General features: G+C 45.9%; 1 protein-coding gene across 11 annotated transcripts in view; it reads right to left on the reverse strand.

The window, feature by feature from the left end:
- Nucleotides 1-15,195, reverse strand: part of PPIP5K2 (diphosphoinositol pentakisphosphate kinase 2) — a 133,599-nt gene that overhangs the window by 3,940 nt on the left and 114,464 nt on the right. For 4 of the 11 annotated variants that reach the window (XM_044275957.1, XM_044275961.1, XM_044275959.1 and 1 more), the window contains 4 exons: nt 13,322-13,441; nt 12,668-12,730; nt 11,759-11,905; nt 6,488-6,613 (listed from right to left, as the gene is read on the reverse strand). In XM_044275957.1, coding sequence (XP_044131892.1) covers nt 6,488-6,613; nt 11,759-11,905; nt 12,668-12,730; nt 13,322-13,441 — 456 coding nt within the window. The remainder of the gene's footprint in view (nt 1-6,487; nt 6,614-11,758; nt 11,906-12,667; nt 12,731-13,321; nt 13,442-15,195) is intronic. The other 7 variants (XM_044275960.1, XM_044275962.1, XM_044275965.1 and 4 more) reach the window with 3 other exon arrangements.

Genomic DNA, 15,195 nt, shown 5'->3' on the forward strand with positions numbered 1-15,195 from the left:
TCTCTCTCGCTCTTCATTGGAGGACACAGGAACCGTGGGTATAGTAGCCATGTCCTCTAGGAGGTGTGGACACTAGTAAAAGCTGTTAGCTCCTCCCCTGGCAGCTATACCCCCTCCAGCCTGGAGAGAGAGCTTCAGTTTGTGTACAAGCAGTAGGAGAAGCAAGCCAACCAAAGAAAAACACGTGGAACACCAACCATGTCAAACGACCCAACGGGGTTCAAACCAGCAACAGCCACAACTGTGGCCGGACAATAATACTGGGTGGGTGCTGTGTCCCCCAATGAAGAGCGAGAAAGAGATTTTACTGGTAAGTTATACAAGAATCTCCTTTTGTCGCTCATATTCATTGGGGGACACAGTAACTGTGGGACGTCCAAAAGCAGTTCAAAGGGAGGGAAAAAAACACTGACCCATGGAAGCAAGCGTCCCTGCAGGCATCTAAGAACTGACTCCTGCGCGGCCCAAAGCAGTGACCGCCGATGCATATGTATGCACCTGGTAATTTTTTGTGAACATGTGTAAGGAGGACCAGTAGCCGCCTTACACAACTGTGAAGCCCAAGCGCGATTCCTCCGAGCCCAAGAAAACGCCCACCGCAGTGGTGGAGTGAGCCGTGACACCCAAGGGCGGAACCCTGCTCCGGGCGCAGTATGCTTCAGCACTTGCAGACCGAATCCAACGTGCAATCGCCACCTTGGAGGCCGCCAATCCCTAGCGGGACTCTCCGGAAGACAAAAAGGGGTTCCGTACGCCGGAAGGGACTGGAGGCTGCCAATAAAGATTAGAGCACTGACAACGTCCAATAGTGTAACTCCCTTCCGTGGGGTGTGAAGGAGAGGGACAATTAAGGAAGGACAATTTCTTCATTGATATGTAAGTCAGAGACCACTTTTGGGAGAAGAAGGAATAGGCCGGAGAACTGCCTTATCCTTGTGAAGAACCAGGAAGAGGATTTTTGCAAGAGAGCACCCCAAACTTAGACACCCATCTAATGGATGTGATGGCCACAAGAAAAAAAACTATCTTATAGGACAGGAGCCAGAGTGAGAACTCCCGTAAGGGCTCAAGGGGAGAAGAATGTAACACTGAGAGAACTATATTCAGATCCCAAGGCGGCAAGGACGGTACGAGGACCCGTATGTGCCAGTCCCTGAAGGAAGGTTTCCAGGGGAACCAGAGGACGCTGGAAATCTGCCCCAGGACAGAAGCGCCAACACCAGACGCATCAAGGAACTAAGGGCTAAACCAAGGTCCAACCCTGATTGTAGAAAGGATAGGACCGTGGGGAGAGAAAAAAAACGGAGCGAGGGGATGTCCCGGCTTTCACAGAAGCCCAGGAAGGACCTCCAGGTCCCATAATAGGATTCTTGGCGAAGCAGGCTTCCTGGCCTGAATCATAGAGCAGATGACATCGTCGAAAACCCTCTCCACGTCAGAATGGCGGTTTCAATAAGCACGCAGTCATCTAAATGCCGATGTAAGACAGGACCTTGCGAAAGAAGGTCGTCTCCGAGTGGCAGTGACCCAGGGACGTCTCCTAGAAGGAGAACGAGGTCGGCGTACCATACGCGACGGGGTCAATCTTGATCTTCCATAGAACCCCGGGAAGGAGGGGAAGAAACACATAGGGAGGGAAAAAAGGGCGTCCACGTCGTATGCTTCTGGAACTCTGGCTCTGGAGAGAAAGGTGGGAAGCTTTCGTGTAGATCCCATTCGCACACCCAGACCAATGGTGGAGTCCCTGTAGAAGGAGGGGATGTGAAGGGCGCCACAGCCCAACAGTCGGGACCAGAGCGTGCCTGGAATGGAAGGCCACCAACGAACACCCCGTGCAAATGTGGATGAGGGAAGGTAGTAATGTAGGAACTACCAAGGCATGCAGGGTAGTTATGAACCATGAGCCAGAGGAGGAAAAGACAGGAGAAGAATAGGCTAGGTCTAAGCCCATTCCCCATCTGAGACAAGCGCTATACAGAAGTAGCCAAGAATTAAGTGGCTGTGCAAAAACTCCACCTGGGGAGGAAGCCAGGCATGGGGAGTCACACTGTACTGCTTGCCCGATATCCCAGCAGAGGAGGGGGCCACCCGCAGAGGCCACCAAATTCAGTGCTAAAGAGTCCACCGCCTGACGAAAGAGCTGTGCAGTAAGAACCCAAGTATGTAGTGGTAACGCAATACCACTCCCACAGTAGTAGCCAGTGCTTGCCCCATAAGCGCAAAACTGAGGGGGAGGCCTGGGACTATCCGTAGAAGCCACGTACCATACTGCCCCAGTTAAGTAGAGCTAACCTTAAAAACTCTACCTGGAAGGGCGCTGAACAGGCGCAACTGCCAAGCTAGCGCCAGGGTAGGAACCCTACCTGAGGGGGATGTCCCACTGCAGCGACCACGAACTCGAGCATTAGCGAAAAGCTGCACCTGAGGAGGAGAACAAGCTGTAGCAGCTAAACCAGAGTGCCAGCATAACCACTTTTCCAGAGAAGGAGTGGTGGATAGAGAATACAGTCAGTGAACACTCTACTCGCTGGAACATACTCACTACATATTGATGCGGACCATATCATGAACAACTGTAACAATGGAGGCCCATGGAGATGAGGGGTCTCCAGGACACATAAGTGATGCTAGGTAACCCCCTGCCCAAAACCAGCACCAAAAGGAAAAGAAGGATACAATGAGGAATAGCCACCGTATCCACTGGAGGCACCCATATACCACTAGAGAAAGAGTACCAGGCATCCACGGGTACTGACGGTTGCCACGCCCCCTTGTGAACTAAGCAAAGGCACCTAGAGCCGTGGCGCAGTTGAATTGCAGCATCCGAAGTCGTTTAGTTATTCCCCTGCTAGTGGATCACATGTGGAAGGGGGTAATGCAACAGGAAGCACGGTGATGTGCAACACTCCGCCTATGGAAGGATAGCGCAACAGTCGGACCATATCCAATGGTGGTGCAATTACCCTACCTATGGAAGGTGGAATGCATATGGCAAGTACCAGTGGTAGGGAAAATATTACACCTATAAAGTGGGTTAATGCCCACGGCGAGAACTAGTGCATGTGGCGAGTCCTGTACCCCGTGGGAGTGCAATTAATGCACCTAAGTAAAGGGGTAATGCATACAGCACACAATGTAACAAGTGATAATGTCATCGCGCCACCTAAGGAAGGTGTTAATGCGTGTGACCCAAGGAGGAAGGGTGGGGTTGTGAGGAGAAAGATGTGCTGTGGTTCGCACACGCATATGTCTACCCCTCAGAATCTCGCCCCTGGCAGTTGCGGACTGCGCAGGTGGGGACTTATCAACCAAACTACCCAGGGGGTGGAATGAGAATTCTAGAGGTCTGTTCATCAAACGACTCCGGAGTGTGGATTGCACAGGTGGAGAATTATCAATCAAACGACCCGGGAGGGTGGATTGGGAAGGTCAGAGGTCCTTAATTGAATTGCGCCGGCGGAGAATTATCAACCAAACGACCCAGGGGTGTGGATTGGAAATGTCAGAGGTCCCTTATTGAATGCGCTGGTGGAGAATGATCAACCAAACGACCCAGGAGGGTGGATTGGGAATTCCAGAGCGTCTCCACTGTATTGCGGAGGTGGGGAATTATCAAACTGTCCCAGAGGGCGGATTGGAATCCTTCAGAGGTCCTTCACTGAATTGCGCAGGTGGAAATTATCAACCAAACGACCCAGAGAGTGGATTGGGAATACTTCAGCTGTCCTCCACAGGATCTGTGAAGGTGGAGAATTATCAACCAAACGGCCCCGAAGGGCGGACTGGGAACTATGAGAGGTCCTCCTTATCCGAGATAGGACACGGGGCCAGCGTGATACCACCAGACAGGGTGGTCCTGCGGTAGTGAGGGCAGAGGAGGGGGACATTTTTTTTTTTTAAAGCTAAGATGTCGGCCTCAAGCGCACAAGAGGAAGGAAGGGGTTAAGTTTTTCCACATTACAAAACTTGCGCTAGGAGTAGATCCCCAGATATGCCGGCCTAAGAGGTGGCTTGGCAGAAAGGGTTAAGGCCATTTGAGGACCGGGGGTGGAGTTCAGCATGTTTCTGTTTCTAGGGAGGGGGACGAAGTTTGCAGCCGATTAGGGCATTGCTAGCCCCTGCATCGGCCGCACACAGAGGCCAGAGCAACGGGCCGGGCGGACACCAGTGCGGGCCGGGCAAACAATATCGCGGCCGGAACATCGATGTGGTGCCGGGCAAACGCAAGTCATAGCGCCACCGCAGTTAACACCATCCAGAGCGGCGCGCCCGGCGTCCGCTCCCGAAAGGGGTGGCAATGAGGTAGGTGCTGCTATAGTGAAACTCATTTCCGTAGGGCTCAGGAAGAATTTACTGTCAGGGAGTGGGAGCCTCCTGCGCTCCTGACGGCGGTCATTAACCCCCTATGTGCCGTTGTCCCGGCTTGGAGGACAACAGGAGGGGGAGTGAAGGGAATGACATCAGGGGTGCTGATGGCTTCAGGGGTGCTGGGAATGGCTTCAGGGGAGCTGGGAATGGCTTCAGGGGAGCTGGGAATGGCTTCAGGGGAGCTGGGAATGGCTTCAGGGGAGCCCTGTGCTGTTGAAGACTATTGCCACCAAGAGGGAGGGCGGGCCAGGAGGGTTAACACACTTACCTAGTCCCGTGTACTCACCTCATCTTTATCCTCTTCTCTTTCCTGCCGCCATCTTCACCCCTCCTCTTATCCAGCAGGGTCACCCCTTTCAGCTACTGGCACCGTAGTGGCAGGACGCTGGAAAAGGGGCTCGGATGGGTGACCCTTCAGCTGGCGGGATGCAGGGGAGAGAGGCTGCCCTGGTCCACCTTGTCTTCTTGTGGGGGAGGAGGCAGCGTGGCGGACCAACATTGGCGTGCTCCCCCGGGAGAACAGGGAGGCGAGGAGACCACTGTTTCCCACCTGAAAATAAGAAAAATAAGAAACTAAAAAAAAGGGAGGTCTTTCCTCCTATTGACACTAGAAAAAACTGAAGCTCTCTCTCCAGGCTGGAGGAGGTATAGCTGCCAGGGGAGAGCTAACAGCTTTATCTAGTGTCAACGCCTCCTAGAGGACATAGCTATACCACGGTTCCTGTGTCCCCCAATGAATATGGGCGAGAAATATAACTTATGTTTTAGACTAATTCATCATCAATAATTAGCTAATATAATGTAACTTTCACATATTTACTGTTCAGTTGTTATACAAGTAGTTTTCTACCTCTGCTATCCACTGTGTTTCCTCACAACTTACCATGGCATCGACCTGAGCCTTTATTAGGTCGAGCATGCTCAGTGTGTTGCTATCAATTCTCTAGCTAAATGTCTTGTGAAACAAAGGGCGTGCCAGTGTACTGGGGATTACTGAGTAGAGGGGGCGTGACCGGACTGTATATAAGGCAGCCAATCAGTAAACATCAACACTCACAGCAGGAAAACTAGGGATTGTAGTTTTGTGAAGGAAGATCAGACGCCATAATACTCTCAGTGTGTTGCAGGCTCACACAGGAGCTAGACAAATAGATTGCAAGTTAAATGGAAACTCTGGTTATATGTATAGGTACGGGTCCTGGTTGGGTCACAGCTTGCAGCCTTAATGCAGTTTTTTCAAAAATGTAATTACTTTACCGGAATACCCTTTAAGGCCTCTTTCACACTTGCGTTGTCCGGATCCGGCGTGTACTCCACTTGCCGGAATTACACGCCGGATCCGGAAAAACGCAAGTGTACTGAAAGCATTTGAAGACGGATCCGTCTTCAAAATGCTTTCAGTGTTACTATGGCACCCAGGACGCTATTAAAGTCCTGGGTGCCATAGTAGTAGTGGGGAGCGGGGGAGCGGCATACTTACCATCCGTGCGGCTCCCGGGGCGCTCCAGAATGACGTCAGAGCGCCCCATGCGCATGGATCATGTGATCCATGCGATCACGTCATCCATGCGCCTGGGGCGCCCTGACGTCACTCTGGAGCGCCCCGGGAGCCGCACGGATGGTAAGTATGCTGCTCCCCGCTCCCCACTACAGTTTACCATGGCTGCCAGGACTTTAGCGTCCCGGCAGCCATGGTAACCATTGAGAAAAAGCTAAACGTCGCATCCGGCAATGCGCCGAAACGACGTTTAGCTTAAGGCCGGATCCGGATCAATGCCTTTCAATGGGCATTCATTCCGGATCCGGCCTTGCGGCAAGTGTTCCGGATTTTTGGCCGGAGCAAAAAGCGCAGCATGCTGCGCTATTTGCTGCGGCCAAAAAACGTTCCGTTCCGGAACGGAAGACATCCTGATGCATCCTGAAGGACGGACTGTCCATTCAGAATGCATTAGGAAAATCCTGATCAGTATTCTTCCGGCATAGAGCCCCGACGACGGAACTCTATGCCGGAAGACTATAACGCAGGTGTGAAAGGGCCCTAAGCTGCACAAGGACCCATATATCACTAGTATGCAATTTTCCATAAATTTATAGACTTTGTTTTTGCAATTTTACTTACGTGTAGCAGCAGGGTCTGATACGGTACCATCAGCACCAAGAAGCAATGGGGTCGGAAGTATTTTAGCAGGAGTATATGTATTCAAAGAGACTTTCCTGCCGACATGACTGTAAAACCCAGGAGTACCTATACCAAATAAAAATCATCTCCTGAGCATGAAATAAATCAAAATAATGTTTCCTATAACCTCAGTCTTCAGACCAGTTCTACTTCCCAATATGTGGGTTCAAATGATGCATTTCCCTTGCATTGTGAATTAGGCTACTTTCACATTTGCGTTCTTAATTCCGGTTTTGAGATCGGGCAGAGGATCTCAAAACCGAAATAAACTGATCTGTGCCATTTAATACATCCAAATGTTTTAAATCAAAACTGAACAAACTGGATCCGATATGAAAATCATTGTTAGTCAATAGGCGCTGGATCAGTTTTTTTTGCTAACAAAAAAGAAATAAAAATGATCTGGCACCATTGACTTACATTGATTTTCAGTGGTTTTGTGTAGCACCAAAATGGAACAGATGCATACTTATGCATCCTGATCAGTTTTGTCCCCACTGACAATGAGTGGGGACAAATCTGAACCATTTAATTCTTGTTTTGAGATCCTCAGATGTGAAAGTAGTCTTATCTGTTGTGTATAATTGAAAGACCTGCCATTTCATATATGCGAATGATATGTCTACAACGAGCTCAAACTTCATCCACAGTCACCAAAACCAAACCCTGATCAGCCAGCTTCCATATTTCATCAAGTGGAATTAGCCAACAATGTAACATATACAGTGGATATAAAATGTTTACACACCCCTGTTAAAATGTCAGGTTTCCGTGATGTAAAAAAATGAGACAAAGACAAATCATTTAAGAACTTTTTCCACCTTTAATGTGACCTATAAACTGTACAACTCAATTGAAAAACAAACTGAAATCTTTTAGGTAGAGGGAAGAAAAAAATATAAAAATAAAATAAATATGGTTGCATAAATGTGCACACCCTTAAACTAATACTTTGTTGAAGTACCTTTTGATCTTATTACAGCACTCAATCTTTTTGGGCATGAGTCTATCTGCATGGCACATTTTGACTTGGGAAGATTTGCCCACTCTTCTTTGCAAAAACACTCCAAATCTGTCAGATTGCGAGGGCATCTCCTGTGCACAGCCCTCTTCAGATAACCCCACAGATTTTCAAATCGGATTCAGCTCTGGCTGGGCCATTCCAAAACTTTAATCTTCTTCTGGTGAAGCCATTCCTTTGTTGATTTGGATGTATGCTTTGGGTAGTTGTCATGCTGAAAGATGAAGTTGCTCTTCATGTTCAGCTTTCTAGCAGAAGCCTGAAGGTTTTGTGCCAATATTGACTGGTATTTGGAACTGTTCATAATTCCCTCTAGCTTAACTAAGGCCCCAGTTCCATGCTTCACTGTGGGTATGGCGTTCTTTTGGTGATGTGCAGTGTTGTTTGTGCGCCAAACATATCTTTTGGAATTATGGCCAAAAAGTTAAACCTTGATTTCATCAGACCATAACACCTTTTCCCACATCCTTTCGGGAGACTTCAGAGGTGTTTTTGCAAAATGTAGCCTGGCTTGGATGTTTTTCTTCCTAAGAAAAGGCTTTCGTTTTGCCACTCTACCCCATAGTCCAGACATATGAAGAATAAGGGAGATTGTTGTTACATATACCACACAGCCAGTACTTGCCAGATATTCCTGCAGCTTCTTTAATGTTGCTGTAGTCCTCTTAGTAGCCTCCCAGACCAGTTTTCTTCTCGTCTTTTCTTCATCAATTTGGAGGGACGTTCAATTCTTGGTAATGTCACTGTTGTGCCATATTTTCGCCACTTGATGATGACTGTCTTCACTGTTTTCCATGGTATATCTAATGCCTTGGAAATTCTTTTGTACCCTTCTCCTGACTGATATCTTTTAACAATGAGATCCCTCTGATACTTTGGAAGCTCTCTGCTGTGGGATGCGACTAAGAAAATTTCAGGAAAGACCTGTCACGGTGGGGCGGGGGAAAAACCCCCACGGTACAATGTAAAGGGATAACTGATAGCAGCTAAGCCGAGAAGCCAGGAAAAGGGAAGCAGGTCACCTCCTATAGCGTCCCTAATCCTCTCCCTAAGGCCGAATGCACACGGCCATGTTCCGCGGCCGAGAGCGGTCCGTGGTATGCCGTGCTGGATTCCTGTTCAGAGCAGGAGCGCACGGCGTCATTGGTTGCCATGACGCCGTGCGCTTCATGCCGACTATACGAGTGCATTACTGTAGTGCAGCGGCGGCATGAAGCGCACGGCGTCATAGCAACCAATGACGCCGTGCGCTCCTTCTCTGAACAGGAATCCAGCCTGGCCTACCACGGACCGCTCTCGGCCGCGGAACACGGCCGTGTGCATTCGGCCTAACTCCTCATCGTATGAGCGGACCCGGATGGTAGGACGGCTCATACCCTGGAAAACTGGGACCTTGAGTCGCCCTGATAATCCCTCAGATAGGAGCAGGGTGAGACATCCTGTTCATCCAAGACACGGAAGAACAAGAGTCTCTAAAGACCTAATAGTAGGGAAAAGGAGAGACCATACACAGCAAGAGGATCGGCAGGTAAGAACACAAAACAACACACTTACCTGCCAAAGTCTCCAAGACTGGAACACGTGTATACGTACAGGAGCCCTAACACCAAACATGACGCCGTACCAACAACTCACACAGGTATCCAGCACACCAGATTCCGCCAGGACCCCCATGCCGCAAGGTGCATGGCAGCCCCAGGCAGCGCTGCATATAGGCTAGTGGTTCACCCCTCCGGGAAACCAACCCCCTTCCGGAGGACACAACACACAGGGAAAACGTCTTTTATACATGCAGGGACAAACACCAACAACAGCCCAGACGTGTAATAATCAAGACGTACAACACACCCTGAACATAAACCCACACCTAACTTAAAACTGGTGAAGTAGGGTATAAGGAACATACAAAAGGAAGACAATTTGTCCAAAGGTGCAGAGCTCCAACACCAAACAAGGCTGGAGTACAACAGCCAGGAAGCCACAGATAAAGTCAAGCAAGTGGCGACACCCAGGACACACCAAAATCCCCACTAGCTAGAATATTAACCCCTCGCTCACCAAACAGCAAGGAGACACACCTTAAAGGGGAAATGCAAGTGCAAACCAACAACAACACGTTGCAACCGGCAACCGCGTCACAGTCAAACAACAATATGACCGCAACAAGACCAACTAGAGCAGCTGAACTTTATTTGGGGTTAATCAGAGGCATTTTAAATGAAGGCAGGTGTATGCCGACTCCTATTTAACATGATTTTGAATGTGATTGCTTAATTCTGAACACAGCTTCATCCCCAGTTATAGGAGGGTGTGCACACTTATGCAACCAAATTAATTTCGTTTTTTTGTTGTTGTTTTCTTCCCTCCACCTAAAAGATTTCAGTTTGTTTTTCAATTAAGTTGTACAGTTTATAGGTCACATTAAAGGTGGAAAAAGTTCTGAAATGATTTATCTTTGTTTCATTTTTTTACACCACAAAACCTGACATTTTAACAGGGGTGTGTAGACTTTTTATATCCAATGTATATATAGGATCTGTAAGGCCTCTTTCACACGGGCGTGAGTTTTTTTGCCCGGATAAGAGCCGGGTGCGTTGCGGGAAAATGCGCGATTTTTTCTGCGCAAGTGCAAAACATTGTCATGCGTTGCACTCGCGTGAGAAAAATCGCGCATGTTTGGTACCCAAACCCGAACTTCTTCATAGAAGTTCGGGCTTGGGATTGATGTTCTGAAGATTGTATTATTTTCCCTTATAACATGGTTATAACGGAAAATAATAGCATTCTGAATACAGAATGCATAGTAAACCAGCGCTAGAGGGGTTAAAAAAATATAAAAAAAAATTTAACTCACCTTAGTCCACTTGCTCGCGAAGCTGGCATCTCCTTGTGTCTCCGCTGCTGATGAACAGGACCTGGGGTGAGCTGCTCCATTAAATACAGGTTAAGGACCTTCGATGACGTCACTCCGGTCATCACATGGTACGTCACATGATCTTTTACCATGGTGATTCACCATGGTAAAAGATCATGTGATGACCGGAGTGACGTCATCGAAGGTCCTTAAGCTCTATTTAATGGAGTAGCTCACCCCAGGTCCTGTTCATCAGCAGCGGAGACACAAGGAGATGCCAGCTTCGCGAGCAAGTGGACTAAGGTGAGTTAAATTTTTTTTATTTTTTTTAACCCCTCTAGCGCTGGTTTACTATGCATTCTGTATTCAGAATGCTATTATTTTCCCTTATAACCATGTTATAAGGGAAAATAATAATGATCGGGTCTCCATCCCGATGGTCTCCTAGCAACCATGCATGCAAATCGCACGGCATCCGTACTTGCTTGCGGATGCCATCCGATTTTCACACACCCCATTCACTTCTATGGGGCCTGCGTCACGTCAAAATCGGAAAATATAGAGCATGCTGCGATTTCAACTGAACGCACAAGTGATGCGTTAAAAACATCGCTCATGTGCACAGCCCCATAGAAATGAATGGGTCAGGATTTAGTGCGGGTGCCATACGTTCGCCGCACGGATCGCACCCGCACGGAAAACTCGCCCGTGTGAAAGGGGCCTAATAGTCCTTCGTAATCTGCCTTGGGAATATTTGATTTTACCATTCCCAATCCTTTATTTCCCGGGCAGATATGCTGATGCCTCTTGCAACACTTCTCCCTCTGTCCACACTGAAATAAACCTGCACACACAGTCTATCTAAATGTGTATGTTTAGAAAAGGGTTAGGAAAGATAGCCATCTTATATATGTGCAGTACTAGTAAAGGTGGTTTCCCATCACGTTTTTGGCCTATGTTTAACATGTACATTAGAAAAAAAAAAAAAGGATGCAAAAGTGTATTACACTACACTTTTCCATTTCTCAAAGTCTAGCAAAAAATAAAAAACTATATAAATTAACATACTTTTTTTTTGCAATGGAACTCTATGGTGATGGATGCCACTCTTCAGAGGAATCAGTTTAACATATACGTTAAATGGAAGACAAAAAACATGATGTGAACCCAGCCTAACAAACGTGACGATCATGCACATGTTTTTACACTAGTATACGTGAGTTTTTGGGTTTAGAACAACCACCCACCTTGGAGGTACACCCATATCTATATTATGTACACAGACAACTGCACATCATTTCATTTAATAAAAATATAGAAAAAAAAAACACCCTACAAGGAGAAGCTGTAGGAGTATCCGGGAGACAGTCACTCGAAGGGGCTGCAATTGCCGCAAGGAACTCATCCATCTGCTTTAAAGATAAGGAGTTGTGGAGAGTCTCTAAAGGGCATATGGAAGGCACCATGGAGTACAGCTCAAATCCTGGAAGACATACATATAAATGTGTATACATTGTTACATTAAGACCTATATATGTTTAAAAAAAAAAGCATTACGAAAATGAAAAATAAAAAAATTAACAGCACTCGCTGCCTAAAACACCACAGTACCACTACCTTTAATGTACAACACATAAAACAATAGTCTAAAGTTGTATTCAGAACTCTTATCACATACTTACCTTCACTTCTGCTAATACTAGAACTGCATCAAAACCACAAAGTAATTACCACAAAAGGTAAAAGATCATTAACAGAGCACAGCCACATATTCTACTCAATGGAAAATCTATTTACAAAACTGTTTTGAAAGACGGCATTTATACATTTAATAAAAATATATTTTACATCTTATGATGAGGATTCCTAATAAAAAAATTAACCTGTGCTTACAAAGAGTCCAGAGAAATATATTAAAGCAACAATGTGTAATAACACATTATGCATTTTAAAAAGGGGAATAAAAAAATTCTGACATCAGTCATAATTCAGATAACCATATTAATGCCGATGTTGAATGTATTTTTAATAACTGTTATATTTAACGCAATAGAGAAAAAAATTAAAATGACAAGACGACTTGCTGTTTGAGAACAGACAAAAATAGTTGTGGTGAAATGCTAAAGCCAATGAGGTGACAACCAAAAGTAGAGAAGTGGAATTCGCATCCCATGTTTGGAAACCAAATGAAAAAAAAAAAATAATTTGTAGCATGGGGGTATCATTTAAAAGAAACAAAACATACCATTGGTTGGGTGTCGAGCAAATGAGATAGAAAACCTTTTAACAGCAGAGCTGCGTGTGGAGTCTAAGAAAGAGAAAAAGAGTACCTGAAATTCATAAAAGCTACTAAATAAATAAAAAAAATTATAAAAAATGAATAGGAAGTAGAAAGGAAGAGACTCCCCGTGGGTTTCAACTTGTTAAAATCCAGCAGCATGCAGTGCCATCACAGCAAAGACACTCGCCTTAAAAGAGGAATTGTTTTAGTTGTTTTTTGTGAAAACCTCAAAAACTTCAGAGGAAAGCTGGCTACTTTGGTTTTAGCTTTTTAAACTGGAGTTAGTGGAAAGGATATAAGAACAAAATAAAATTAAAATAAATTATTTTTTACAGGTTTTGCAAATATTAAATTTTGATAATTTTGGGCTCAGACACATCTGATTTAAAGAAAAAAAATATCTAGGAATGAAAAAGAAAACTTATAGAATTGACGATGGAAACATTAGGCTTTTCAATTTCTTAAATACATTATTGGAGGAAAAAATAAAAATAAAATTGTAAAATAAAATAAAATAAAATAAATAAATAAATAAATAGCACACCAAAACTGTGCATGCCATCCTCTGGTCAGAGGCTCAGCTTGCGCACAAACCAGTGTGCGTGTATTTGCACATACCATCTAGGCAGCCAGAAGTAGTCAGCTTTTTACGATGAGCACGAGCATAATCCAGTAGGTTAGGTGCACTTGAAGAGGCCCCGAGCACAGTAGTACTAAAGAGACCCGCGCAGTGAGACCCTAGTGAGAGTTAGAGAAAATACAGCAACCTAGTGTACCTCTATTCACAAGTGATGCATGCAACATGCAATATAGTTCTCATCTGGCACCATACTGAACATAAGAACTGGCATTGTTACAGATAAACAGAACACGGTCCTCCAGCTAAGGTATCCTGTGCCAGCTTCTGTTCACCAAAATATTAAATTTAGCATTTTACGTAATTTAGCCATTCTTGCTAAAACACACCTTGTGCTTTGGGGGATAGGTGGGAAAACACAGTCATTCTAAAGGAAGTAGAAGCCTCATTACATTCTTATGAAAACCTGTGCCATACTTAAGGTAAAATAATAAGGTGGTAAAATAAGAAGACTTTACCCATTAGTTCAAACCTCCTCCATTCCAGCACCGTCGCTGTGATCCTCCCTGCTGAAACTCAAGTCATATTCTTAGCAGCAGCAGCAACAACCTGCACGTCTACCACGCATGGCTGCTGCAGACAATCATTGGCTACTGAGGCCAGTGATTGGCTGCAGCACTCAAGTGCAGTATACTGGCGAGGCACTGCTGCAGTTAGGCAAAAAAACCTTGGCCAGGAGGATCCTAACAGCACCACTGGAGCAGAGCAGGTTAGTATTATGACACCTACCCTGCCTTTTTATTTTATTTTTTTAAATCTCGGACAACTCCTTTAAATGTATTGTCCAACTCAGGACATTTCTGTTTATATGTGTAGAAAATAGAAGACATAACACTTAAAATATATACTTCAATTATCAAAGGTGCCCTGATCTCCAGATATCTGTCCTGGCTCCAGCACCTCCATTTCCAGCTTGTGCTCAGCACAGGAGAGTTTCCTGTGTCGCACATAATCCATGCTTTCAGTCTCTGGTTCATTTCAATAGCAACGTCAACGCCTTTCTCGTAATGGCACATACGGCACTGCCGACACCGAAAACTCTCTCCTGTGTGGAACACGAGTCCAGCCCAGTACAGGACACCTTTATCTCAAATGTATCAGCGAGTGGAATAAACTGTTTTATCAAGCTGTATGCTGCCGAGGCTCCCTACCTAAATGCTCCTGGAACTACTATATTGTGCCACTGACTCTCTCTCTCACTAAAGGGTGGAGGGCTTCCAGATATATATATATATATATATATATATATATATATATATAGTGTTAAAGGGGTTCCAATAGTACAAATACCCCCCACAATGCCAGAGCCCCTTTCTATAGACTATACTCACCCGGTCTCCGACACAGCGCTTGTACAGCGCTGTGCTTTGTAAGCTGTGAGAAGGCAGTGGCACTCAAAGGAGCGCCGCTTCCTTCTCAAGACGACTGATCAGCTGGGGTCTCAGGTGTCAGACCCCCACCGATCACCTACTGATGACCTATCCAGAAAATAGGTCATCAGTAAGAAAAAAAATAAACATCCTGGAAAACCCTTTTAGAGGGGTCGTCGCACTTCAGCAAATTACATTTATCATGTAGAGAAAGTGAAGGCACTTACTAATGTATTGTGATTGTCCATATTGCCTACTTTGCTGGCATGATGCACTTTTACATCACATTATAGACTACTTGTATCAAGAGGTTATGACCATTCTGTAATACAACAGCGGTGGCCGTGCTTGCACACAATAAGAAAAGGCGCCAGCCTCTCTGGTGGCCGGGACCATGGGAGTGCATAGTCCTGCACTTTTTTCTATAGTATGCAAGCACGTCCACCACGGCTGGATTTGGTTGTAACCATGCCAACAAGCAGCGT

The sequence above is a fragment of the Bufo gargarizans genome, chromosome 1 (assembly GCF_014858855.1).
Source record: "Bufo gargarizans isolate SCDJY-AF-19 chromosome 1, ASM1485885v1, whole genome shotgun sequence".
In the NCBI taxonomy this organism is placed as follows: Eukaryota; Metazoa; Chordata; class Amphibia; order Anura; family Bufonidae; genus Bufo; species Bufo gargarizans.